The sequence below is a fragment of the Carlito syrichta genome, unplaced genomic scaffold (assembly GCF_000164805.1).
Source record: "Carlito syrichta isolate Samal-C Ts95f unplaced genomic scaffold, Tarsius_syrichta-2.0.1 Scaffold305571, whole genome shotgun sequence".
In the NCBI taxonomy this organism is placed as follows: domain Eukaryota; kingdom Metazoa; phylum Chordata; class Mammalia; order Primates; family Tarsiidae; genus Carlito; species Carlito syrichta.
Window position 1 is genome coordinate 590,802 of NW_007249667.1, and position 27,901 is coordinate 618,702.

Consider the following 27,901-nt stretch of genomic DNA (forward strand, 5'->3'; position numbering starts at 1 on the left):
GTACCAGCATTTTGTACATAACACTTGTAAATATTACTTTTAAATTACAACTAATAATTTCAGTTACTACTAACATTATTATTATGGCATTATTTTTATACCTTTATTCATTTCATTTCATTCATTTATACTTGTAATATTAGTGAGACTCATACTTTATGGGTTGGTCAGTTGGTGTTTTAAGTAATTAAGTGTGGAAATGAGAACTACATTGCCAGATGTATAAAGAAAAAAAATTCTAATGAATTCTTAATGCTCTGGAAATTCTAGTTGACTCTGAAGAACACTGAAAATAACATAAGTTGTGGGGCTCGGTGGCTCAGCCTGTAATCCCATGCTTTGGGAGGCTGAGGTGAGTGGATTGCCTGAGTTCGCGGGTTCGAGACCCACCTGGGGAACTTGGCGAGACCTCATCTCTACAATAAATCAAAAAAATTAGCCAGTCATGGTAGCGCATGCCTGTAGTTCCAGCTACTTGGAAGGCTGAGGTGGAAGGATCACCGGAGTCCAGCAGGTCGAGCCTGCGGTGGCCAGGAGCAGCCACTGCACTCCAGTCTGAGCAACAGAGTGAGACTCCAACTCAAAAAAAAAAGAAAAGAAAAGAAAAGAAAATAACATAAGCTACAGAGAAGTTGTTCTCATACCTTAGTATGTGTAAAAATCACCTAAGCTACATGTTAAAATGTATTCTCAGGCCTACCTTCAAGAGATGCTGATTGAGTGAATCTCATTAAGTTTCCAGATTCTGTGTTTTTATAAAAGAATCCAAGTGATTTTGCTGCAGGTGGTTTTTGAAAAACTACGAGAGCAGATAATACAACCTTTTCAGTGTAATTATTTGCAATCACAGTATACTTTCAATCTTCTAGTCTAAATTGAAAATAAGGATTTTTTAAAAATACATATGTGAGGCTTAAGTGCTCCAGCAGGCAGGAAACAGGAAGTGCAAAGGACAATGCTGCTGCCTTCAACCTCAATCCCACTCTTCCACAAGCCTTAATAAAACTGGAGTTGAAAGTCCTAGCCAGAGAAATCAGGCAAGAAAAAGAAATAAAGGGCATCCAAATTGAAAAAGAAGAAATCAAACTATCACTGTATGCCAACAATATGACCTTATGCCTATAGAACCCTAAAGACTCCTGGACTTAATAAATGAATTTGATAAAGTTTCAGGATACAAAGTCAACACACACAAATCAGTAGTACTGCTATACACCAATAGTGATGAAGCTGAGAATCATATCAAGAACTCATTTCCATTTACAATACAAGCCAAAAGCTTAAATACCTAGGAACATATTTAACCAAGGAGGTAAAAGAGCTCTACAAGGAGAACTATTAAGCTCTGATGAAAGAAATTGCAGAGGACACAAACAAATGGGAAAACATCCCATGCGCATGGATTGGAAGAATCAGCATTGTTAATATGACCATATTACCCAAAGTAATCTACAGTTTCAATGCAATCTCTATCAAACTACCAACATCATTTTTCACAGAATTAGAAAAAACAATCCTAAAATTAATATGGAACCAAAAAGAGCCAGAATAGCCAAAGCAATCTTAAGCAAAAAGAACAAAGCTGGAGGTTCACATTACATATGGTGTAAGAATAGACACATGGACCAATGGAACAGAATAGAGAATCCAGAAATAAGCATAAATACCTACAACCAACCATTTCTTGAAAAATAGACAAAAACATACACTGGGGAAAGGATGTCCTATTTAACAAATGGTGCTGAGAAAATTGGATGGTTATCTACAGAAAAATGAAATTTGATCCCTATCTCTCCCCATAAACAAAAATTAACTCAAGATGAATTAAAGACTTAAATGTCAGACCTGAAACCATAAAAATCCTAGAAGAAAATCTAGGAAAAACTCTTATGGACATTGGCCCAGGCAAATAATTTATGGCTAAAACTCTAAAAGCAAATGCAATTGAAACAAAATAAGTAAGTGGGACCTATTTAAACTAAAAAGCTTCTGCACAGCAAAAGAAATAATCAACAGAGCAAATAGGCAACCTGCAGAATGGGAGAAGATATTTAAACCATATATCTGACAAGGGACTAATATTCAGAATCTACAAAAGAAATTATCAAGTAAAAAAGGAATAACCCCATTAAAAATGGGCAAATGACATGAACAGACATCTCTCAAAACAAGATACACAAATGACCAACAAACATATGAAAAAATAAATGCTCAACATCACTCATCATCAGGAAAATGCAAATTAAAACCACAATGAGATATCACCTTACACTAGTCAGAATGGCCAGTATTAAAAAAATCAAAAAACAAACGGGCTCAGTGGCTCAGCCTGTAATCCCAGCAAGTGGATTGTCTGAGCCCGTGGGTTCGAGACCAGCCCAGGCAACTTGGTGAGACTGCGTCTCTACAATAAGTAGAAAATTAGCCGGGCATAATAGTACACACCTGTAGTTCCAGCTACTTGGAAGGCTGAGGTGGATGGATTGCCAGAGCCCAGTCAATAGATGCTGGGGTGGCCATGAGCATGCCACTGCATGGGTAACTGAGTAAGACTCTAACTAAAAAAAAAAAAAAAATCAAAAAACAATAGATGCTGGCACAGATGTGGGGAAAAGAAAACACATGCACTGTTGATGGGAGTGTAAATTAGTACCATCTCAGGGGAAAGTGGTATAGAGATTACTCAAATAAATAAAAGTACATATACCATTTCATCCAGCAATCCCACTGTAGGTATCTATCCTACGGAACAGAGGTTGTAATATGAAAATAAAAATAAACAACCTGCACCTGCATGTTCATTGCATCACAATTCTTAATTGCAAAGATGTGGAATCAACCTAAATGCCTATCAACCAATCAGTAGGTAATGAAAATGTAGTATATATATACCATGGAATATTATGCAGCCATAAAAAAAATGAAATCATATCTTTTGCAGCAGCATGGATGGAGCTGGAGCTCATCTTCCTTAGTAAACTAACTCACTAACACAAAACCACCACATGGTCATGGAGATGGAAATAATATATACTGGGGACACCAATAGGGAGGAGGAGGAGGGAGCTGGGGTTCAGAGACTACCTACGGGCATAGTGTTCACTGTCTGGGGAATGGGCCTCCTGGGATCCAGTCCTTATCACTGGGCAGTATGTGCATGGAACTAACGAATACACATGTGTAACTCCTGAATCTAAAATTTAAAAATAATAATAAATTTGAGTCACTTGTGATCCTCCTCATACAGCTCTTGCATAAGGAAAGGTCAACAAGGATACAAACTGAGGGCTCTGGAGGGGAGGAAGCAACAGCTGTGCCATCGCATAGTGCAGGTGGCACCTGGTGTTTGGGCACTAGTTTCACTTGTTTGTATAATTCAGAAAGGCAGTTCTCATCTCAAGTGCATAACTCAGAGAGAATCATTTTTTTGAAGTCTGAAAATAAAATGTAATGTGAGCACACTGATAAAGAAAAATAGAGTTCAATGAGCCCAATTTTGATTATGGTTCACAGTCTAATGAGGTATAGTATTTACGTATTTCAGTAATTTGGCATTGAACACATTATGACTTGGGAACTTCACCTGGGTTTGAATTTGCCAAATCTTATAGTTATGCCATCGTACACAAATCACTCTTTCCTCTGATTTTATAGAATGCACATCTATAGAAGGGAAACATGTCACCTTCCTTGTGGAGTATTGCCAAGATTAAATAGCACAGTAGAGGGACTAATACTTAGAATTTACAATGTTTGTCCTTTCTCCTCATCAGAAAAATATGGACTATGTTGGTATTAATAAAGTGACGAAAAACACTTTTATAAAAATATTAACAATTTTGTTAAATTGTTGTTGAAATATATTAGAAATAGTTGAGAAAAACAGGAACAAATGCTACCCAAAAAAAAGTTCACACCATCCAAAAGTACATTTTTCCCTGTGAAACGCTCATGTGCTGAAATTGTTTGTCCCTTTAAGAGTATATCAATCAGCCGGGCTCGGTGGCTCAGCCTGTAATCCCGCGCCTTTGGGAGGCTGAGGTGAGTGGATTGCCTGAGCCCGCGGGTTCGAGACCCACCTGGGCAGGCGAGACCTCATCTCTACAATAAAATCAAAAAATCAGCCGGGCGTGGTAGCGCATGCCTGTAATTCCAGCTACTCGGAAGGCTGAGGCGGAAGGATCTCCGGAGCCCAGCAGGTCGAGGCTGCGGTGGCCGGGAGCGGCCACTGCACTCCAGTCTGGGCAACAGAGTGAGACTCCAACTCAAAAAAAAAAAGAGTATATCAACCTTTACTCAGTCTTCTAGAGTCTTTTTTTAATGCAGTTTGAAGAACATAAAGCTTGACTAAAGAAAAATGGTCTTGGATCCAAAAACGTTTAAAAGAATCACCTGAGAAGTAATATTCTCCATAATAAAATCACTTACATTTTATGAGTCATAAAAATATTTTATCAGTTTCTTATATAAAAAAATTGAAAGTGACTTTATTACCAAAGAGCAATAAAAGGGTAGATTTTCATGGAGATTTGCACAGTCTTTTGGCCAATACAAAATGACCAAGGCCGATGTAATTACTCCTTTGGTTCATTCTGCCAATTTTTTCCAGAGCATTATATTTGTTCTCTTGAGTAGAAGCAATTTTTCCTTTCCCATATGTATATCAGCACTTTCTAGCCTTTTCAAGTAACAATTTCTTGTTAGATTCTACAAGCTATAACTAAACATTTGCTATTAGAATTGATCAAATACAGAGTAGGGAGGATAGATTTCATATTTTAAGGAAGGAGGGAGGGGAAGTCAAGAAAATTCAGTACCAAGAATGACAGGGCCATGAGTTTATCACGAGGCTTGAGAAAACCAGATCCTCTGATATCCTCCTTAACACCCTTGCTATGCCTTGTTTGTAAGCAGAAGAGTGATGCAGGGCATACAAGTGATGGAACACTCACTTATTAATGAGAAAAACAACTTCTACCAACTGAACAATTCACCAAGCTCTTTAAAGGTGTTTCTGGAAAGAAAATGCAATTCCTTTCCTGGATTTGTCTTGAAAGGCATAACAAAAACAGGTGACCAATAATGTTTGGGAAATAAATACTCTTTTACTCTTTCTATTTACATGGCAAAGGACTTAATATTTCAGCATTTCTTTTGTTGTTCCAATCACACACCTGCAGCTCAGGTACCATTGTTTACTAGACTCAGCAGGCTGCATCTCTAATAACCCATATTCACACCATCCAAAAGTACTTCATCCAAAAGTATATTTTTCCCTGTGAAACTCTCATGTGCAGAAATTATTTGTCCCTTTAAGAGTGTATCAGCCTTTACTCAGTCTTCTAAAGTCTTTTTTTAAATGCAGTTTGTAGAACACAAAGCTTGACTAAAGAAAAATGGTCTTGTGGCTACAGAAATGCTTTAGTTTATATTTTGCCCAAATTTATCTCAGTAATCATATCTCTGTCTGTGCTGTACTTTCTTTGCAGGATATAATCTGTACTAATCAGTGAAAGGTTATATGAGGTGAAAGAAGACTTGAGAGAGGTTCCAAGGACTGACTCTATCTCAGGAGATGGCTTTCGTCACTTGAACTGACTTCAAGTGGAGGAGTTATAGGAACACAGTTTATGATTATTACTCTGTGTCATTATTCCTACGTTAAGGAAGAATAAACATATTTTAACCAAATAGAGGGTTATTTTCATTTTTGTATACCATAACATATAAATTAAGTAAAATATAATAATAGAGTATCATTTCTTTGATTCAGAAACACAAACTCTAGTAGTTCCATTTGCAGTATCAGTCAGCCTCCAGCATCATGATAATTATTTTAATCAAATAAATATATTAAGCAGCTATGAACACATGTAGGAGACTCTTTCATGGGGTATAAATAAACTTGCAGTGCAACAATAACATGTTAGATCAAAACAACAGCCCACCAAAATGACTTTATGCAACTCATGCATGAATACTAAAATAATACAATTATTTGATTGTCAGAAACTTCAAATATGAGCTGGAAGTCCACCAGGACAGACTCATTTTTTGAATAGTAAAGATAAAATTGCTAACAATATTGAAATTATCAGTACAACTTACTGCCTTAGGTTTTCAATCATGTTTTCCATTGCTTCCTCCCAGCAGTACGCCTTAACAGATTGGATATTTTCAATCATTTCTGAAGTGATCACAAGTCTTTCATTGATCTGTCCAGCTCTCTTATCTCTGTAAATCAATCAGTCAGTCAATCTAATAGTAAAAAAAAGTCAAGTGATCTACTAAGAAGTGTTCAATCTTTTAATAAAAGTCATATTGTATGAAACAGATGACTGACCATTTAATTATGAAACAGATGATAAAAAAAATCACAGCTACCATTTAGTAAATGCCTCCTATATGCCAGGCACTGTGTTAAATGTATTCTATACACTATCCCTAATCCTTATGACAGTCTAGAAGAGGCAGTTATCTCCATTTTACAGATGAAAACATCAGAGACTCAATAAGGTGAAGGAGCTTGACTAGTATCACATAACTAATAAGTGTATGATCTGGGATTCAAGCAAAGAACTATTAAACACCAAAATTTGTACACTTTCTGCCATACTCTGGCTGACAGACTCAAGAAGTCCTCTATCATAACCAGTGACTGGTATTACTGATTCATTCTGTAATACAAAGTAACTAAGGCTCTGCTGTAATAATCTATGAACTACAATAGTAAAAGCCAATAAACCACACAAAATTTATACTGTCTTTCTAATGTACATAAGTATTTTATCCATTTTAATCTAAAATTTACTGTCTATAACAATTAACTGAATCTTAACATATAATATTTACACCATTAAAATAATTCCTTTTTAGTGATACCCTATGGATCACACTTCAGTGCACAGAGCAGGCCTGACCTTCCTCAAGTAGACTTTCTGAAAATCTGACTTAAAAACTTTTACAGGCTATGAAAAGATTGTTACCTGTACTCCATCATCATTCTCCCTAGCCCAGCTTGAAAAAGGGCAAGGACTATCAGAAAACCAAGTCCACAGAAGGCAGAGGCCTGTAACAACTCCCAGAGCAACCCCATGAGGAGTGCCACTTGCAAAGGAACAATCCACACAAAATGTGCCAGTGCAAGTCCCTGGAAAACAAAAGCACAGTAAAAATAAGTGACAATTTATCCTTCACTTCCAGAAACAAACAATCGCATGTGAAAGAAAGGGAGCACAAGGGAGCTTATACAATAAAACACCTCGCAGTTTTCAGCACACTAAAACCTAGGTATTCATTAGATGGAGCACACAGCAAAAGTGCTTCAGCATTCTACATACATAGACTAGCTTTTCCAAGCAACAAATTTCAAGCTACTGCATTTTTATAAATATCTTTTGTTCAGTGTAATTGAGATTAGAAGTCTTAAGTATCATGTCTAGAATTTATTTTAAATAACTTCTTTTGAATAAAGCAAGAGCCATAGTATGGAACATGAGAGAACAAATGACTCTCCCTAAGGCTCAGTCCACACAACTGCACAACTCTATCATCTGACAGAGACATTCATAATAAATATGTGCTCAATTCAAGATAATTAATTGGGCACTTGCTCTGTGGTCAATGCTATTTTAAGTACTAAAAATGCAAAGATAAATAAAACACAGTATATGTCCTCAAAGACCTAGATTTTATTTGTCACATAAAATGACACAGAACAAGAATTGCTCAGAGTACCATATTCAGCCAAAGTAAATAAATAGCCAATTTAAAGTATCAAAAGGAAACAAGGTCTAAAAGGATGAAGTTTTGAAAAATCTTACTAAAAGCAAACTGAGGTGCATTTGAATTGGGTGATTCAACCAGAATAACACTCTACTATACAATTTAGCTTTCTTAGTTTCCAGAATAGGGAAGGTAGAGATAAGTAAAACTTCACTACTTATTACGATTATCTGACCCAGGAAATCCACTTTGAGGGCTATACAATAATGTATAAAAGGTTAAAGTAAGCGGTACATACTTCATCAAATTTGTTCAGGTTGTTCGAAAGGAGACTAATAAGTTGTCCAATACTTATTTTATCTAGAACACGGCTTGACAACTTTAAAGTCTAAAAGAAAAATGGGAAGTTAGATGATGTCAGCAAACAAAAGACAAATATATCTACAAGGAACATTATAACACAGCTATTTGAAAATAACAGTTTTTTTTTTTTTAATTAGGTTACTATTAATGTATTTTAAAGTAAAGGTAATGAAAATTATGTTACATCCATCTACCTTAGCAGCTTCTCAGATTTATAAATGTTTCTTTTAACAGCCAACATAGTATACTGGCATGTCTCTGGTAGTTTTATTTTCCAGCATCTAGTGAGAAATAATTATTTTTTCTTCTCCACAAAGGGAATGATATTGTCCTTAAATATCTACTTATATTGTGTGTATTGTGTGGGAATTTTTTTTTCTTTTGTTTTAAAAGATGGAGCCAAAGGCACTGAAATTTGAGATTAAACCTTGGCCTTAAATTTTTCATGCAATTCTGACCTAACTCTTTTGAATAAAATTACTATTAAAATCAATAAAACAATATAATGAATAATTGAATCATTAATAATGTTGTGAAAAATTATATTGACAATTCAAAATTCATTAAATTTCATAAAGAAAAATACAATGATATATGTAAAATAGTTAAACAGGTAAGTTAATATTTATCTGCTTATTTGTCTATAAATTAAATTTAATTAATTAAAACTGTAAAATTGATAAACTAATTATGATTATAAAAGATCAGTCACGCTTTGCCTATAAAACTGAAGAATTTATTTGCTCTTAGAAGGCTTTGATTAGGAAGTACCCACCTAATATTAGCTTCATCTGAAGCTAATTAGCTGAATCTCAAGTATATTAGTTGAACATTTAGTAGATGCAAATCACTGTATTGGATGCTTCGGGGATTATTATTAAGATTTATTAAAACTCAATACTTATCTCTAGGCAACTTAATACATAAATAACTAAGTATAATATGATAAATGAACTAAGGAAAGTAGAAAATAATAAAATGGTTAAGAGAAAGCTCATACTTCCAGTTAGAAAAATCTGGAAAGATTTTATGAGGATTTAGAACTTGAGATGGGTCTAGAATAATGAATAGTGTGTGGATAAGCAGAGATGAAGAAGGAATCAAGGCAGTTAATTCTAAAATATTATCAGAGCAATATGAAGCTAGAAAATCCACTGAGTTAGATTACACTTGATTTAGTAAAAACTCAGTCTCTGGTGACTTTGAGTTCTGCACAGGGCATAACATAAAGCAGTATGCACAGTAAGGACTCAGTAAATATTTTTAAATTTAGTTATTTTTACATTCTTGGAACTTACAGGAAAAGTTCAATTTTGTTTGTATTTAAATGTAATATTTAAAGTATAATGCTACAGAATTTGGAACAAAGCAAAAGAGTGCTCTTTTTTTTTTTTTTTTTTTGAGTTGGAGTCTCATTCTGTCGCCCAGACTGGAGTGCAGCGGCCGCTCCCAGCCACCGCAGCCTCGACCTGCTGGGCTCCAGCGATCCTTCCGCCTCAGCCTTCCAAGTAGCCGGAATTACAGGCATGCGCTACCACGCCTGGCTGATTTTTTGATTTATTGTAGAGATGAGGTCTCGCTGCCCAGGCAGTTCTCGAACCCGCGGGCTCAGGCAATCCACTCACCTCAGCCTCCCAAAGGCGCGGGATTACAGGCTGAGCCACCGAGGCCGGCTAAGAGTGCTCTTATAAAACTTGGCACATTGTAGGACAGGTCCTACATGTCCCTGCCAAGGATAAAACAGGTCAAGAACGGGAAAAGATGAAACCTGGGGAAAGTCAACACAAGGCTCGCTTCAGAGATAAAACCAGAGCCATGTGGAGATGAAACTGTATTATTTGGTGAAGATACCAGTGTAGACCAGTAAGTGTGACTAGAGAGATAAAGCAAACTGAGCAAGAACAGATAATAAACTGTTGAAAAAGGAAAATAGACACCATAACATCTAACTTTTCATCAGTGTCTCTGGGTCTGAAAACACATATAGTGCTATATTTGTACTAAATATTACATATGGATTTGTTTATATTCTCACTTGTTCCTTATTTGATCTCACCTCCCTTTTAGCTCACACTTCTTTCTTCCCACATAACAGTCTGACTCCCTATATTTCAGTACTCATGTCATTTCCCCTAATGGTTGCAAAACCCTCCACTTCAGAGATTGTGATTTACCTATTTTAGAAATTTTGAAGCTATTTTTGCACCATATTCTGTACTTTTGAGGTCTTAGCTTCCTTATCCATAAGACAGGAATAATAGTACCTACCATGAGAAATTGTGAAGAGAACCATTGAGATAGTGTATACCTAAATCACTTAAAAGCTTGTCATGCACATCCTAAGCTGTTAGCTATCATTATGATAATTAGCACTTTTTATACTTGTTAAACAAAATTCACCTTTCTTTGATATGCAAGCTGTGCAGATTCTACATTCCAAGTAATACCTAACAATTTCTTCATTTGTGTAAAATGTCTGGATCAAAATAAAATTTGTGTTGATTTATCATCCAGGTTTTTCTGGTACTTAGGAACTGATGAGATTGCAGCCAAGGTAATTTAATTTAACTGTAGACTCTGGTTTTTTTCCTCTGCCTCCATAATAGGCTTTTTGAATAATAAACTATGGTTATCAAGGTTTTACAACACAATTGACCTTGCATGCATATCATGGAAGTGTTATAGAGGTAAATTTCAGATCTATGTCGCTTATAAACCAAGTAAATAAAGTTTTTACATTGGGAAGAGAAGAAGGGTAAAGTTTTATCTAAATGAGTCTATTAAAAAATAGTTTTTTATGATGACTTGGTAGATCCAAACAGTTACACATGGTATTGCCATGAAATTATCTTTAATTGTGCTTGTAAGGTAGCTAAATGTTCATTTAAATTCACCTAAATTGTGCTTCAGCAACTTGGGCTCTTGTCTGAACAATACACAGAGAAAACAGAGTTAGTTCTTATGGTTTTAATGCATGTGTTTAAAAACTAAATTTGCAGGGCTCACAGGATGACAAAAATCCAATTCAAAATAAGGCAGTGGATACTACCATTTGTGACAACTAGTTAAGATGGAAACTTTATTGTTTGGCTTATCATTAACAATTATACATTATACTCTTGTTATTGAACATAAGATACATGGCATTTTACCATGTTACTTTGTTAATGACTTTTATGCAGACTGTGAGATGCATCCTAATGGGAAACCATGGATTCCAAAAATTCATTAGTAAAAAAAAAAAAAAAAGGAAAATAAAGTAAGCCTACAGTGTATGTAGTTTACAGAAAGTGCTCAATAACTGTCCATTGAAGTAAATTATCAAAGACAATTAAAACCAGTACCTATTGCAGTCATTTATTTCACTGACATATGGACTTAATTTCAGCATTTATCCCTTATTTCTACCAACTCACTGCCCAATTTATGGCTTTTAAAATATATACCATGAAGAATACCTATACCATTGGAACTGTGCAAGATAGCATTACCTTCTTGTAAATCAAACTAAACATAGCTATTCTCATCTGCATTCCAATGTGATGAAGCCCAAAAATAGCTGGGTGCAGGAGCAGCATCCTCACAGTAAAGAGTAGGCATAAGCCTACGCCTAGATAAATCGCAATGGAGCGTTCCACCTTGTTATCAGGATCATAGGAAGCTATGATTCTTCCCAGTAAGAGAGGTTGTACTGCTTTGGTGACTTCCTGCAGAAGAGAAAAAAACAGAGAAATTAAATTTCATTCCCTCTCATAAAATGCCCTCACAATTTAAACACAAGAAGTTTCATCTTTAGAGGGAGATTTAAAATGAGCTGACATGAGAGGTCATACCAAATATGAAACTCTTGACCCTGTTTTCAGGATTTGTTACTTTGAAATAAGATTTGCTATTTTGTTATAGCAAAAGTCATTTGAAGATAAATTTATGTATGAGGTATTTTTAACTAAAAAGTGAACAGTGGCTATAAAGTAAAAATATAGTTTCTGAAATGGATTGTTAATTAGGAACACCTACAAAGCACCTAACAGTTTCTAAAATAGTTCCCATTTGATTTCGTAACAATTTTTGGAGTCAGAGTAGGCATTATTATTTGTTTATTTGTTTATCATAGAGACTTTTTTTTGCTACACAATAGGCATTTTCACTCTACAGATAAAGAAACTGAGGTCAAAGAGACAAAGTGACTTAATGTCATTTCAAAACAGATTTTGCAAGTGTTTGAGCAATGGTATTATTTTCAGAATGAACACAGCTTCTCAAGGCAACCACATAAAGCAGAGCTGGCAATTGGAGGGAGAAGCAGGCCAGCACTAGTGGTATTTAAAGTCAGCCACATCCAGTGTTACTCTCTTCTCAGTCAGCAATAGATAGGTATAGACGTCAGTGAAGAAGTTTGTCAGCAGACTCAACCTCAAGCCAGTTTCCGATGACTCATCAACTCTTCAGAGGCCTGTGAGTCAAGGAGGGAGAACAGAAATCGTGTTTTCCCAAATCTACCTCAACAGAATCCTCAATCGACCTCTAAACCAAATTGTCCATCAAGTTTATTACTGTCTCCTGAACATACAGGAATAGATTGAAACCTGAGGATTTGAACCCAAGAGGTCTAATTCTTACCCATCTTGCTGTATTGAGTTCAAAAAGGGAAAAACACATAATTCCCCATTTTGTTTTATAATGAAATGGGGATCTGAGGCTAACCCCTGCAAGGAACCGATGTTATGCTAATTGGTTTAATTGGTTCTATTTTAAATGCATACTTCCAAGATTGACTGCCCCCACTCCTAGGATTGCTCAGCTTTACTCTGCCTCATCCCTTAATGCCTTCTCCCCTCATTTTCTACAATGTCTTTTCTAAACCTCAAGAGTCCAATACCACCAGCCCCCTCAACCTTAATAGATGATCTCTATATGTTTTTTACATCAACTTCATCCCCAGGAGGAATCTTAACCCATGTATAGCTATCATTAATTGACTGCTCACTTTGTATAACTGCTCATTCTGTACTTTCTTTTATTTTTTATTTTTGTTTTTATTTTGAATAGGAGTCTCATTCTGTTGCCCAGCCTGGAGTGCAGTGGCACTCTCACATCACTGCAGCCTCGACCTGATGGGTTCAAGCGATCCTTCCACCTCATCCTTCCAAGTAGCTGGAACTACAGGTGTGCGCTACCGTAAGTGGCTAATTTTTTAATTTATTGTAGGGTCGAGGTCTCACCAAATTGCCCGGGTTTGTCTAGAACCCCTGGACTCAGACAATCCTCCCGCCTCCACCTCCCAGAGTGTTGGGATTACTTTATATACTTTATATCCTTCCAAAGTGCTGGGATTACTTTATATACAATACTGCATTTCAAATTAACTGTGTAGAATAAGGCTGTGAATGTAAGAAAATACTCCAACTTTAAAAAGTTTCCAATATTATAGTTCTCACATAGCCATATTTTAAATGCAAGTTTGAATTATAGCAAATGGGCAGGTGCTGAAAATAAAATCACTAACCTCCTACCTAGATATAACATATTAATAGTTTGTCATATCCAACAAAGAGCACTTATTTTTTAAAATAAATAAATAAGCGTCCAAATTTCAGGTTAGTGTGTATCATTTTATGCATGCCTTGTACTTCTATTACATAGCTTTGCAGCTTTAGACTATATATAGAAATTGTTTCCGATGTCTTAAAATTTATATAAATGGCATCATACCAAGCTTTTTGCAACATTTTTTAACTTAACACTATGTTTTTGACCTTTATCCCTATTGATACTTGATAGCTGCCTTGTTTATTCTAAGTGCTATTTAACACATCATCCTGTGAATAAATCAGGTCATTTGTGCATTGCCCTACAATGGGGCAGTTGTGTTGCTTCCACCTTAAGCTACTGCCATCAGTGCAATGTCGCCCTGTTTTTATAAAGTTCCATATGCACATGCCAAATTTTCTCTAAGTAGATAATTTTATGTCAAAATAACTCCTTTAAATTAGGAAAATTACAGTTGAGATGAACCTTGGATATATATTTGCACTACTAATATAATTTTTCATAGTGTGTTTACAGTGACAATATTTCATCATTAAAATTATTTTTAGATCCATATTTTGTCCCAAAATTTTTCTCTATTTTGTTGTTTTTCACAGGCAAATGTCAATACCATATTTACTTCAATTTGTTTTTTTTATGACTAGTGGCTTTGCATTTGGCCAACATGTTCCCCTAAGTTGCAGTCAAGAGCATTGGATCTGCATGTGCTACTCATGTTGGAAGTAGCATGTTTGGCCATGAAACAGAGGGCAAGGAATACTGATGTTTACTATGCATTCCAGATAAATTATCATTTCTTGTTCACAGTAACTGGAAGGACTTGTGATCACCACTTATGATGTCAATTGCTTATATTATGATTAGTATAAACACCTTTCTTTTTCATAACCCATTCATATAGATATACATATTGGATATTCAGACTATGAAAGAAAGTTCAGGTGAAACTAGAAAACTGAACTTAGATTTGCAATTACATTAGATAAATTAATTCCAAGATAACTTTATATGTATGCATATATGCATATACATATATGTATACACACACACACATACATATATATATATAGAGAGAGAGAGAGAGAGAGACTGACTCCTGATAAAAACCATATAAAAAATTCAGAATTATTGATGACATTGCCAAAAAAGTATGTAGATATTTCTAAAGAGTAATTAATGTCTATGGAATGCTAAAAAGAGAAATATTTTAGCAATTGAGCTGTAGTACAGAATTTGTAGAGTTAGAAACATACAGGCTTGTAAACATTTTCTTCCTGTTGAGTAATCTGAAATAAACATGTTCTCTCTATCACAACACACTCATTTGTTGAATTATTATTTAGTTGTAATTTATAACAAAACAATTAAAATTTGTGTTAATATAAATAGAATGCCTATTTTTTTCAGAGGTGTGTCTTGCTATGTTGAGTACAGGGGCTATTCATGGGCGCAATCAGTACACTATAGCCACAGTCTCCTGGGTTCAAGAGATCCTCCTGCCTCAGCTTCCCAAGAAGCTGGAACTACAGGTTCATGCCACCATTCCTGACTTAGAATGCCTATTTTACATACTGTCATTACTGTGTGAGTTAGTTATGTCATCTTTCCTCAACTAAAAGAGGACATGCTCATCCTATGAATGACAGTGGCTATTTCACAAGGAACTGGTAGTATTACTGTGGAAGGGTATCTGTTTATAGAATAAAATGAAAATTCCAATTATAAGACCATCTGTAAACAGCAAACCAACATAAACTTCACCACCATACAGAGTTGTTACCAATCAAGGACAAAATCAGCACTCCAAACCCCTACCCTCCCACCCCTTCTACAGTTTTCCTTAATCTGTTTTAAGTATCATGTGCTCTAATATTTACAGTGGAACCAGTCACAGATATCACCTGATTTTTTTTTTATTTAAAAAAGAAAACAATGGTAATTGATACCTACCTAGCTTAAGCTATGAAGTGCAATCCTTTACAAAAATTACTCCTGGAATGACCAGGAGAAACACAGTCCTACATTGTAGGTACATGAAAGCTGCCTGTACTCTGTTGCTCAGATCATTTTCAGAGACACAAGAAATTTTCTTATTTGCTACCATATGAAATAATATAAGTAAATTGAGATTTGCATATAAGAAAGAAATGTAAAATTGTTTGGATAGTTAAAGTTTATTATTTTTATCAAATACAAATCAAGACAGAATTGACTTAATGCTTCACTTTAATAATAGAAGACTGATAACAATGTGTGAGCCAGCCTGATGATTAAATGAATACTAAATTCAGATTTATGAATCTCAAGTTCTTATCCCAACATTACCTACATCTCTCATTCACCTAAGTCACTTCCCTTCTCTGAAGTTTTTCTCACTGACAAACTGAGAGATGGAGATGGTCTTGATGGTCTCCTCCAGCGCTGTCATCTATGTTTATATGATCTGAGTCTGTGGAGTTCAATGGCAGAGGCCAAGAATTACTTGGGTATTTGTCCTGGCCCACATCTTGCCAGGACCATTGATGTTTCTACCCAGAGAGATGCAGGTCTGAACAGTGGGAGTTCAGAAGACATCTAGTTAGAAAGACTCAGATTAGAAAATAGCTCAAGCGATTGCATTCCTGGTGGGAATTATCTTGGGTCTCAATTTAGGTCAGCTTCCCAGAGAAAATTCAGAAGCCTAAAATACCCTCTATGAGATATATCTAGTTTCTCAGGGGATCTTCTAGACCAAAGCTTGAAGTTACTACAGATAAGTCTAAATCTTTTATCCATTCTATCATACCTGCATACCTAGGACAGGGTCAGACAGGGAAGTGTTGCGTACTCTGGATATTCAGACTATGAAGGAAAGTTCAGGAGAAAATAGAAAACTGGACTCAGGGTTGCAATTACATTAAATGAATTAATTCCAAGATAACTTGGAGTTCTAAACCCAAAGCCTAACTGTTTCTAATATAAGTTGAATGATTAGTTGAAAACTTCTAAGACTACATTGTTTTCTATTGTGTGTGCGGTCACAGTAAAATCATCATCATCATCTCCACTTGTTTTAAAAACACAGTTCTTTATAAGTTTTCATCCCAGAAATACTAGTACAGTTTAATATTGAGAAATTAATTAAATAACAATAGACTACAGAAGAACCTATGATGATCCCAATAACAACGGAAAAGGAATTTAATAAAACTTCAATATCTGTTCCTGATAAATGTCCTAAATAAACTTGAATATAAAGATACTTTGTTAACCTGAGAAAAAATTTCTTCCTCCAAACAACTGATACCATAATAAAACTTTTAAAGCATTGCCTGTAGAGTCAGGAAGAACAAGAAGAAGAATACTGGTTATTATTCCCACTTAGCATGTTTCTGGAACTTTTAGTTAATGCAACCCAATAAGAAAAATAAGGTAAAAATATTGGAAAGAAGTAAAAAGTATAATTATCAGCAAAGAATACAATTTTCTATATAAAAAACTTAAGCGAATCAAAAGTTTACTAGGTAGGGGTTTAAAAAATAGCTATGCTAAGAAAATGCATTCCTATATATCAAACATGATAATTAATAAGTATCCCATTTATAGTAACAATATAATAAAAGATACATTAGAATACCAATAAGATATATTATATATACATATTAAAATACACATTTTACAAAACATTATTGAGACATATTTTTAAAGTCTCAAATAAATGGAGAAACTTCAAACTTTCTAAAATGAAAAACTTAATATTGCAAAGACTACATTCTCCTCCAAGTTATATAATAAAATTAATGTATTCTTCATAAAAATGCAGTGGATCTTTCTGAAGTAAACTTTTAGCACCATAAGAGTAGGGATCATCTATCTTAATTTCTGCAACAATCCCAACACTATGCACAATACTTAGTACAGAGTATCCACTGAACATGTATTTGTTGAATCAATGAATAATGATTCCAAATTTCACTTGGAAAAAAATTAGTCAATGAAAACCATTTGAGTAAGAATAATGTGTAAGAAGGTTTACCTTACTGGATATTAAAACAAAGTCATAATAATCTGTGACATGACAAAGAAATAGACAGATTTATCTGGAAAGTACAGGAACATGTCTAAGCATATGTAACAATTTAATATACAATAAAATACGGCATTTGAATTCAATGGAGAAAGGTAGATTATATAATAAGTGATGAAAAGTTAAATGCTCATCTTTTAAAAATTTTAAAAATTAAATTTCTATCTCATACATATACCAAAATAAATTTCAGATAGATCAGATATTTTAAAGTAAAGGATGAAATAATTTTTTTTAAAGATATATGTTTGCATACTATTTGACCACCATGGGTCTTTATAAAAAGATAATGCCAAAACAGCAAACAAAGAAAAAAATGAATAGATTTGGCAGGAAATCTTTAAAAAATTAAAACTTCTGATAGTTAAAAAACAAAAACTCAGTAGACAAAATCAGAAAGCAAATGACAGGTTGGGGAAAATATTCTCTCATATATCAATTAGAAAGAGGCAAATAAAGAACAAGAAAAGGCAATTCACACACAAAAAAGAAGCATAAATGAATAAAGAATATATAAAAACAGTTTAAACTCACTAGCAAGCAAAATTAATGCAAATGAAAATAATAATATGCTCTTTTTCACTTAAGAATTTGAAAGCGTTTTATTGGACACAAACAGTAGTTTGTTTATTGCTTTACATCAAGTAATGGATAGCATTAAGATTTGCTTGTGAACATTTCACATGAGAGAAAAGTAGAGAATAATCCCTTGATGTGCCATGACATGAAAACATTTTAAAAATGATAATATCTATTGTTTGTAAGGACTGAATTTTCATAGTTTAGTCCTGGAAAGTAAATTAGTACATCTTTTCTGGAAGGCAGTTTATTTGTATTTGTGCACTTAGTTGAAAATCTGCCAAGATTTCACTTTTAAAGGCATGTGTATTGAAGGATTTCTTTTACAGTCATGAAAAAAATGGAATTTAAATAATCAATAGTACAACATATGATTCATTAAAATAATTAGATGGTTGACCCTGAATGACCATGGAAAACAAAAAAAAATTTTAATAAATAAATAAGTAAAATATAATTAGGTAGAAAACCATCTAATGACATTAAAGTCATTCACAGTACATTAAGAGGAAAAGCAGATTTATAACATGTTATATAAAGTAATAATCATCCCTCCCCTTTATTAGGTATAAATTTCCATGGGGGAAAAAAGCTGAAGGATAAACATCAAATTTATCTTTGATTATTTTATTATTTTCATAATCAGAAAAAATACCTAAAGGATAATTAAAATTGCAATAAAAATTGCACATAACTTATGAGAATTAATAAGCAATAAAAAGAAAACACGCAAACCAAAAAATGGAAAAGTAAACACAAATATACCCAGAACTTATCATAAGATACAAAGAACAGTGACTCATATGCTAAAGCAAAGGCTTATGATTCTGCTTATAACAGGGTAAACATGAATATCAAAACCTTTGTTTATCTTGATACACTAGCATCTGATGGTAATTTCTGACTTTATACTAATGCTAAAAGGAGAATTTTTTTATATCCTGCTTTAAAATAAAAACTATTCATGCTTAATCCACCAAAGAATTGATTTTTGTTTTTTTGAGTTGTCTCACTCTGTCGCCTAGGCTGGAGTGCAGTGACATACTCACAGGCCCCCCAGGGTCGACCTGCTGGGTTTCGGAGATCCTCCCGCCTCAGTCTTCCAAGTAGCAGGAACTACAGACACGCACTACCATGCCCGGCTAATTTTCTGATGTATTGTAGAGACGAGGTCTCATCATGTTGCTGAGGCTGGTCTCAAACCCGTGGGCTCAGTCAATCCTCTCGCCTCGGCCTCTCAAAGTGCTGAGATTACAGGCTTGAGCCATTGCGGCTGGCCAAGAGATTTATTTTTAAATATTTCCTTCATTTTGCAACAAATGTTTGCAGCTTTTGCAAAAATATAGTTACCCCACACTAAGACCAGAATCTCAAAAATCTACCTTTGAATCATGTTTTTAGATTAAATGCATAATTCAAAATGTTTTGCTTTTGCAATTTTCCTTTTAATGTTTACTGACTTCATTAATTATTATTGGTAACATCTTCACTAGAAAACTAAGCTATGTTCTTCATGTTTTATAAGAAAGATTATTGGATTTGCTGAGATAGCAATAATAGGTTTTGTCCAGAAAATACAAAAATGGAAGATGTGTTAAAATATTAATTTTAATTTCTTAAGTAATGCTTAAATCTAGCTATCATTTTTAAACATTAGAAAAATGTTTTCCTGTGCTCTATTAAAATCAAATTGGTGCTTCAAGATTTGCTTATAGCATATATAAAGAAATAAGTAACTAAAAATAATATAAGTATGTGTGCACTTAGAGTGTCTATTTAAAAATATATAATAGCCAGGCACAGTGGCACATGCCTGTAATCTCAGCACTTTCAGAGGCGAAGGCAAGAGGATTGCCTGAGCTCACAGGTTCGAGACCAACCTGAGCAACATGGCAAGACCTCATCGCTACAATAAAAAATCAAAAAAATTCACCAGATGTGGTGGCACATGCCTGTGGTTCCAGCTACTTGGAAGGCTGAGGCAGAAAGATTACCTGAGCACATCAGATTGAGGCTGTGATGGCTGTGAGCATGCCACTGTACTCCAGTCTGGGCGACAGAGTGAGATTCCGAATGAAAATGAATAAATAAATATATATACACACACATATATAGTAATAGCTAACATATAGCATATAAGAAGCACTTGCTATGTACCAAAATCTGTCCAATGTACTTAACTTTTAATTCTCACAGCAACTCTGAAATATGTGCTATCAGTTTCTCCACTTTACAATAAAGAAACTAAGACAAACGGTGTTTAGACAATTTGCCCGTCACCCAGTTTAAGAAAACTGAGGTTCAGACAAGTTTTTTTATTTGCCCAAGATCATAAAACAAGTTTGTGGTATGAAGGCATAAGCATATCCCAGAAGAGCTGTGAAAAAAATGTTGCACCTTTGGAAAAATATGTACTTGAGTGCATATTTTTTCCAAAGAATATATAAGAATATATTTTACTTTGCTTTACTACATTATATCCATCAGTCAATTTAAGACACTAGTTAGCTATAAGAATGAAAAATGAACCATGTTCCTACAAAGGAATAACAGAATTCATGTCTCATTCCCTCATATCCAGCCTAACTTGCAAAAACATAATCACAGGCAGTTTCTAACTTACAAATTGATTTTGTTCCAAAATTTCACTTGTAAGGACAGGAGATAAATTTTGCCTTGGACACATTATTCTACTGAACATGGTGTTGGATTTCTACATCGTACTGGTTCACGTACTAATTAAGGAGCTAAAAAAAAAAAAAAGCCCATTTAATGCAATATGATCTTGATGTAACTTTCTGTTCCAACAGTATCTAAAAACCTAACCAATCTGTACAGCAATGTTTCTACTGGAAAAAATGGAACATTCTCCCCCTGCAGCAGTCTTGGAGGAGAAAGAGTCCCTCTTAGCTATAGCTCTGCCTTCTTCAAGTACCTGTCATCTGCCCCTCTCCAGGGAAGTCTCAGGAGGGGATACTAAAGAAAAGAGTAGAAAGTTAAGTTAATGTTGGGACTCTGTGATACCCTTAGGCACATTTTAGTCTCAGTGGTATTTCTCTCACATTTATTCAGGGGCTCCTTTGCCAGGATTAGTCTGACTACATTTCACAGCCAGTATTCTCTCTGAGTAGGCTTTCACTAGTTTGCATTCCCACCTGCAGTGTAGAAGAATCCCCTTTTCTCTACATCCTTGCTAGCATTTGCTGTTGTTTGTTTTAGTAACAATGGCTATTCTTACTGGGGTTAGGTGGTATCTCAGTGTGGTTTTGATTTGCATTTCTCTGATGATGAGTGAGGCTGAGCACTTTTTCATGTGTCTGTTGGCTGCCCGTATGTCTTCTTTTCAGAAACGTCTATTCATGTCTTTTGCCCACCTTTTAATGGGGCTGATTGTTTTTTTCCTTTGGCACATTAGAGTTCCTTGTAGATCTTGGATGTAAGACCTTTGTCAGATACACAGTTGGTAAATATGTTTTCCCATTCTATGAGCTGTCTCCCCACTCTCTTGATAGTTTCTTTTGTTTTGCAGAAGTTTCTCAGTTTAATGAGGTCCCACTTGTCTATCTTATCTCTTATGGCATGGGCACTTAGGGTTTTGATCAGGAATTGGCTGCCAGTTCCAATTTCCATAAGGGTGTCTCCTACATTTTCTAAGGTTCTTATATGAAGTTTTACATTTAGGTCTTTGATCCATTTGGAGTTGATTTTTGTGTATGGTGATAGGTAGGGGTCCTGTTTCAATCTTCTGCATTTGGCCAGCCAGTTTTCCCAGTACCGTTTACTGAATAGGTTCTCCTCTCCCCAGTGGTTGGTGGTGGAGGCTTTGTCAAAGATGAGTTGGTTGAGAAATTGAGGTTTTGCTTCCGGAATCTCTATCCTGTTCCATTGATCCATATGCCTAGTCTTGTACCAATACCAGGCTGTTTTGATTATTGTAGCCTTAAAGTTTAAAGTCTGGAAGTGTGATACCTCCTGCTTTGCTTCTTTTGTTAAGGATTGTTTTGCTATTTGTGGTCATTTGTGTTTCCATATGAATTTCTGTATTGTCATTTCTAGGTCTGAGAAGAAAGATGTTGGTAATTTAATGGATATTGCATTGGATCTGTATCTTTTGGCAGGATAGAAATCTTAACGATGTTGATCCTTCCTATACATGAGCATGAATTATCTTTTCATTTGTTTGTATCTTCTTGAATTTCTTTGAGCAGTGTTTTGTAGTTTTCATTGTAGAGGGCTTTCACTTCTCTGGTTAGGAAGATGCCCAGGTATTTCCTTTTTTTTTTTGGCTATTGTGAATGGGATTGTACTTTTTATTTAGTAAGGTTCCCTGGTGGTGTATTGGCTAGCAAGATACATTTTTTAATGTATTTTTCTTGAAGAGTATGAATTAAAAGTTTTTAAGCAATACAACTCAGATGGCATTACATGAAGAGACATGTGTCACTGTTAACTTTCTGAGACATAAAGATCAATATGAAGACAATACAAGTCAGTCCATATGGTAAGTAACAAAGCAAATATTGTATACAGCCTTTATTGGAAGATGGCATAAGTTGTCAACTTGTCATCTCTTTTACAGATTACAATCAAAGATTTAAATGATGCTCTGAAGAAGCAGAAAACAATAAATTGGAGTCACATTTGACAGCAACTGGGAAACATCCAAGGCACTTAAACACTACAAAGCCTGGGTTTTTCAGGCATGCTACACTCTTCACACCGATTAAGATATAGAATACTGAGAAAATACATTGCAAGAGTATCCCACTGCCAAATTTTTTAATTTTGCTCCTTTTTTTGAAGCAATTGAGCATGTATGATTTCAAAATATTATAAACATTCATATGCGTTGAATCTGACCTAATTCTTCTCCTGACATTGTCCGACATTGTCCTGTTGAATAAAGGAAAATAAAGGTACCAGTAATTTCATGTACAAGTAAAATAATGTGATCTGGAATAATAACAAAAAAATTTTTTAAAAACAAGCAATTTATTTTACCAAACCCATTTTAAGTTGTAAATTGCCACTCATGTTCCAGGACATCTTAGTTCCAAAGAATTCATACTTGTCCTTACTAGAATTTTAGGTGATTTCTTAGCATTTGGAGTTGGAGTAGTCCTTTATACTTTTGTATCTGTTCATTAGATTGCCTTAATCCTTCTATAATCACAAAATGAATATATTCATTTTACCCATAATGAATAAGTGAGAACCTTACCCCTAAATATAATATGATTCCATAGAACATAAATTTCCAGAAAAAGCATCGCCGAAGAGCATTAATGAGTCTGGGATTTTTCTTTGAAGCCAGCTCTCTATCCCATTCTCTGCAAAAGAATAAAAAGTGAAACCAATAAATTGCATGTTCAAATATTTGAGCTACCCTAGTTCCCTCAACATAGCTTGATTCATGAAAGTATATCCAAGGAGATTAACCCAAGTGATTACAGAAACAAAACCTCACTGAAACCCTCCAGTACCAGCTGCACAGTCAGATATTTGGCAGTATTCAATGTTCTATCATATATCACTCTACAAGTTGATTTCATGAAAAGGCCACACTGCATGTGTTAAAGAAAAGTGTTTCTTAAAAAAAAAGCAATGACAAGAGTGGACAAATAAAGACTCATGAATACCCAATTGCTGTGCCTAGAAAAAAGTAAAAGAAATAAACACATAAGTTTTCTACATCTTTTCCCCTCACTCATTGATCTTTATCTGCTTAGAACTGTGGCAGATTTTATGAGATTCAACTGTCAAACCTAAAACAACTTTAAATGTCAGGTGGCTTTTTCTGTGATTTAACATGAAAAAAATCTGTTAGACTTTGTTTTTAAAAGTAGAGGCAAGAAATAAATATCAAATTTTATTTTCAACTACTAAAATCATTTGTTAGAGAAAAAGTCTTTGGAAAATGAGAACAGGATAAAATCATACATTTCCTGGTAAGAATAAACATCAAATAGTCTATAAACTGGCTAACCTCTAATAAACTTTTTGTTTTCTTTTAAGTACTATAGAATTATTAGCTGATTTATTGAGTTATTGCCACTGATATCTTTAATGAAAGCCCTTTTTCTCTTTACAAAGGGATTAAATATCTCTAAATGTTACCCTCATCTTAATTTTCAAACTGTTCAGGGATGAAAAATTTCATGAACCACGAGCAAGAACTAGATAAAGGATTAGATAAAGGCTTTGCATATTTTCAATGGCTATTCCCATTGCTATAACTAAACATGATATTGTTACTCCAAAGGAAGAACACACAACTGAGATTTGAAGACAAGCATGGCAGTCTCCATGCATGGATCTTGGCTTCCCCCAGAAGCTTGCTAATGAGAGCCTATCTATAAAGCCTAATTACTCTTCCCCATCTATCTTTCTCCCCATACTCTTCCTCACCTTTCACTTATACATGCAGCTTACCTCCCATCCATAACATCTGGTGACTGGCATGAAAGTAAGAAGCTAAATATAGAGTAAAATTAACCTCTCCATCAAAAGGAGAAATGTGTCATTTAGGAAAGCCAAGAAAGGTGGATACATTTACCAAAGAAATGGTTTCAAAGTGAAGAAATGGTCATTATATTTGGTAAGTAAGAAGTCTCTAGTGACCCTAGTGAATGTAGTTTAGGAATATGGTAGAAGTAGAAACCACACTTCAGGAGCTGAGGTGTAAATGAAAGGTAAAGAATTGGAGAGACAAGGAGAGTCGAGAAATGCTAGCTACAAAAGAAAAATGTGGTAGTGACACATTTTTAATTTATTATTTATTTTTAATGAGTGAAACTTGAATAATTTGTAGCCTGAGAAAAGTAGTTAACAGCAAGTGTAGGTGGTATGGTTCTAGCAGTGCATAACAGTCCCAAATCAGAAGGAAAGTAGTTCCATACTTATAAAGTTCATATCTTTTCTATAATGGAATGGATGCCTGGTTTGCACACTGCAATAACATAGAGAATTCCACCCCATGGCCACAAAATTAATCCAGATGTTCTTCAGCCACATGGTAGCCACCTGAGGCCCTTGGCCAAAAAGGCAGTCATGAAATGTGAGACCAGGGTCATTTCCCAAGGTTGCAGAGGTACAAAATGTTTCAATAAGTTCCAAATACCAATTTTATGAGAAAAGAAGTTAATAACAGGGTGAAGAAGAGAGACTACAAAACAAAAATAATAAAGGTAGAATTTATGGACTTGTGAAGTAGGGTTGTTGAATTGAAACAAAACTGATATATTTTTAAAACGGAACCAAAATGGGGGAAACAATGAAAACTGAATAGAAAAAAAAATGTTGGTCCAGATAATTCCACAATTTCAGATGAATGTCCTCTATTTGGCCATAAATAAAAATGAATCCATAGTACACATTTTCCAATTAACCCAGCCTTACTCTGATTAATCTTTACCAAAGCATCCAATTGTAGATATTCAATATCTGCTATATTATTTTAAACTTGCTAGTATACCTACAATGAATTACATTTATATATTTTTATCTCTCCAGCAATGTTACAGGTTTCTATGTAACACTAGCTATTTCACATTCAATAATTCATTCATTCAACAAATATTTATTGATCACATACTATATGCCAGACTGTATTCTAGGTACTCAGGTATACATCATAAACAAAGATCAAGTCCAATGAAAAACAAAATATCCCTGCCTCATGGCATTTATACACACCAAATGCTGAATAATAGGAATTGGCCCTTGATCTTGGAATTGTGAATCTGCTGCTCCCACTAGCCCAATTCTTTGAGTAAAATCAAGAAAAATAAAGTCTAATATCTTAATTTGCCTTGAAAAGTCAAAAAAAGAGGAAATGAATTTAAAATAAGGTAAATAAATTGTAAGTCTACACAACTATTTTACTTGGGTGGAATAGCTCAGTAGCTACTTTTTGCCCTCCATTCTCTTTCCCTTTTATTTGGTATCAGACCCTGTGCAGCTGGTATGGGACCCAGTCTAGTTCATGGTAGGCTGTGAGTAGTCCAAGAGATAAGAGACTCTGGGATTTTTCACATTTGGTCAAGAACAAAGGGCTCGTTCCTCTGTGCTCTGTAGAGATATGAGCAGAGTTCTAACTGAGGACCCACTGCATAAAGGAAGTTGTTCTGAGAGAATAAAGCCAGCACAAGGCAAATGTCACCAGGTGTCATTTGAGTCCCTGGTTATCACTGAGTCCCTGAGGCTAGTTCTCTACCTGAGCCTTCAACACAGTTCAGGCTTCATGAGTCAGTTATTTTCCTATTTTTGTTTACTTAAACTAGTTAACTGGGTTTCTGTCTCTGGTAAACCAAAGGGTTCTAACCAATACTCTTGAAAAACAAAAAAATTCTTTATGGTGGCAAATACTATTTCTAGAGAGGTAGGCAGTACAGACCTGGGTGGAAATCATGGCTCCATCATTCATTAGCTAGTAAATTACATCATCACTCTGAGCCTCAGCTTGTTCTTTTGTAGAATGGATATATTCTGCTTTCCTCTCAGAGTGTTAAGAGGAGATACTCTACGTGGTATGCATAGTACCAAAAGTATAAAATACAAACATTTTCATAGCCAATAGCCAATAGCTTAAGACTTCTCAGGAAGTACATTTGTATTTACATATTAAGATTTTGAAAGCAAACATGCATAATTTGCTTCATAATGATGCCAATTTAGTCTTCACAAAATCCACCTCATGGTTTTTAAAGACAAATGAATTCTCATAATTAAAATACACATTTTTTCAGGAAAAAAGTCATTTCTCAGGAAAATAATTTTTTATTTCATTATTACATTGTTTAATTCTTTACTTGGTCAAGACTTCAGCAGAAAATAAGATGTTCCTATTTTAAATGTAAGAATTAAGTCCTCAAATATGTCAGATTTCTATTCTCTAAATAATTAATAATATGAATTTCTCTCTTAAACTAATAAACAATATGCATGAACATACCTTTCCAATTTTTCAGATAGATTGTCAGCAGAATCTGAAGAAGGAATTTGATATATGTCTGACAACTGCAGGCGCTGTCTGTACCCTTTACTCAAAATGGGTCTGGTCCAGCTAAAATAAAGAGAAGAGGAAGAGAAACAGATATACACTTGATTTGGTCTCTAATATAGACCTATTCAAATTTTCTGACATGTGAAAAACAGTATGTATATAAATATAAGAATAAAATAAGTCAACTTATATAAATACCAGGTTTCATATCTTATAGGATACATCTGTATATAAAACATACACCTCTGAACTAATGTGACTGTAACTTTGTCAGGATTGGGAATAATGGCATAGTCTTTCCCAGAGGGGAAAAAAACTGCTAAATGTTCTATATTCAAATAATTACTTTTTAAAAATGCCCTCCATGCCAGGCTCGGTGGCTCAGCCTGTAATCCTGCGCCTTTGGGAGGCTGAGGTGAGTGGATTGCCTGAGCCCGCGGGTTCGAGACCCGCCTGGGCAGGCGAGACCTCATCTCTACAATAAATAAAAAAAATTAGCCGGGCGTGGTAGCACACGCCTGCAATTCCGGCTACTCGGAAGGCTGAGGTGGAAGGATCGCCAGAGCCCAGCAGGTCGGGGCTGCGGCAGCCAGGAGCGGCCACTGCACTCCAGT

At 34.8% G+C, this 27,901-nt stretch overlaps 1 protein-coding gene across 1 annotated transcript in view; it reads right to left on the bottom strand.

Annotated features, from left to right (window-relative positions):
* The window catches only part of CFTR (cystic fibrosis transmembrane conductance regulator), a 160,750-nt gene that overhangs the window by 131,916 nt on the left and 933 nt on the right, over nucleotides 1–27,901 (bottom strand). Inside the window, exons 2-7 of the mRNA XM_021714281.1 lie at nucleotides 27,237–27,397; nucleotides 23,505–23,613; nucleotides 11,580–11,795; nucleotides 8,024–8,113; nucleotides 6,987–7,150; nucleotides 6,109–6,234 (exon numbers count right to left, since the gene is read on the bottom strand). Coding sequence (XP_021569956.1) covers nucleotides 6,109–6,234; nucleotides 6,987–7,150; nucleotides 8,024–8,113; nucleotides 11,580–11,795; nucleotides 23,505–23,613; nucleotides 27,237–27,397 — 866 coding nt within the window. The remainder of the gene's footprint in view (nucleotides 1–6,108; nucleotides 6,235–6,986; nucleotides 7,151–8,023; nucleotides 8,114–11,579; nucleotides 11,796–23,504; nucleotides 23,614–27,236; nucleotides 27,398–27,901) is intronic.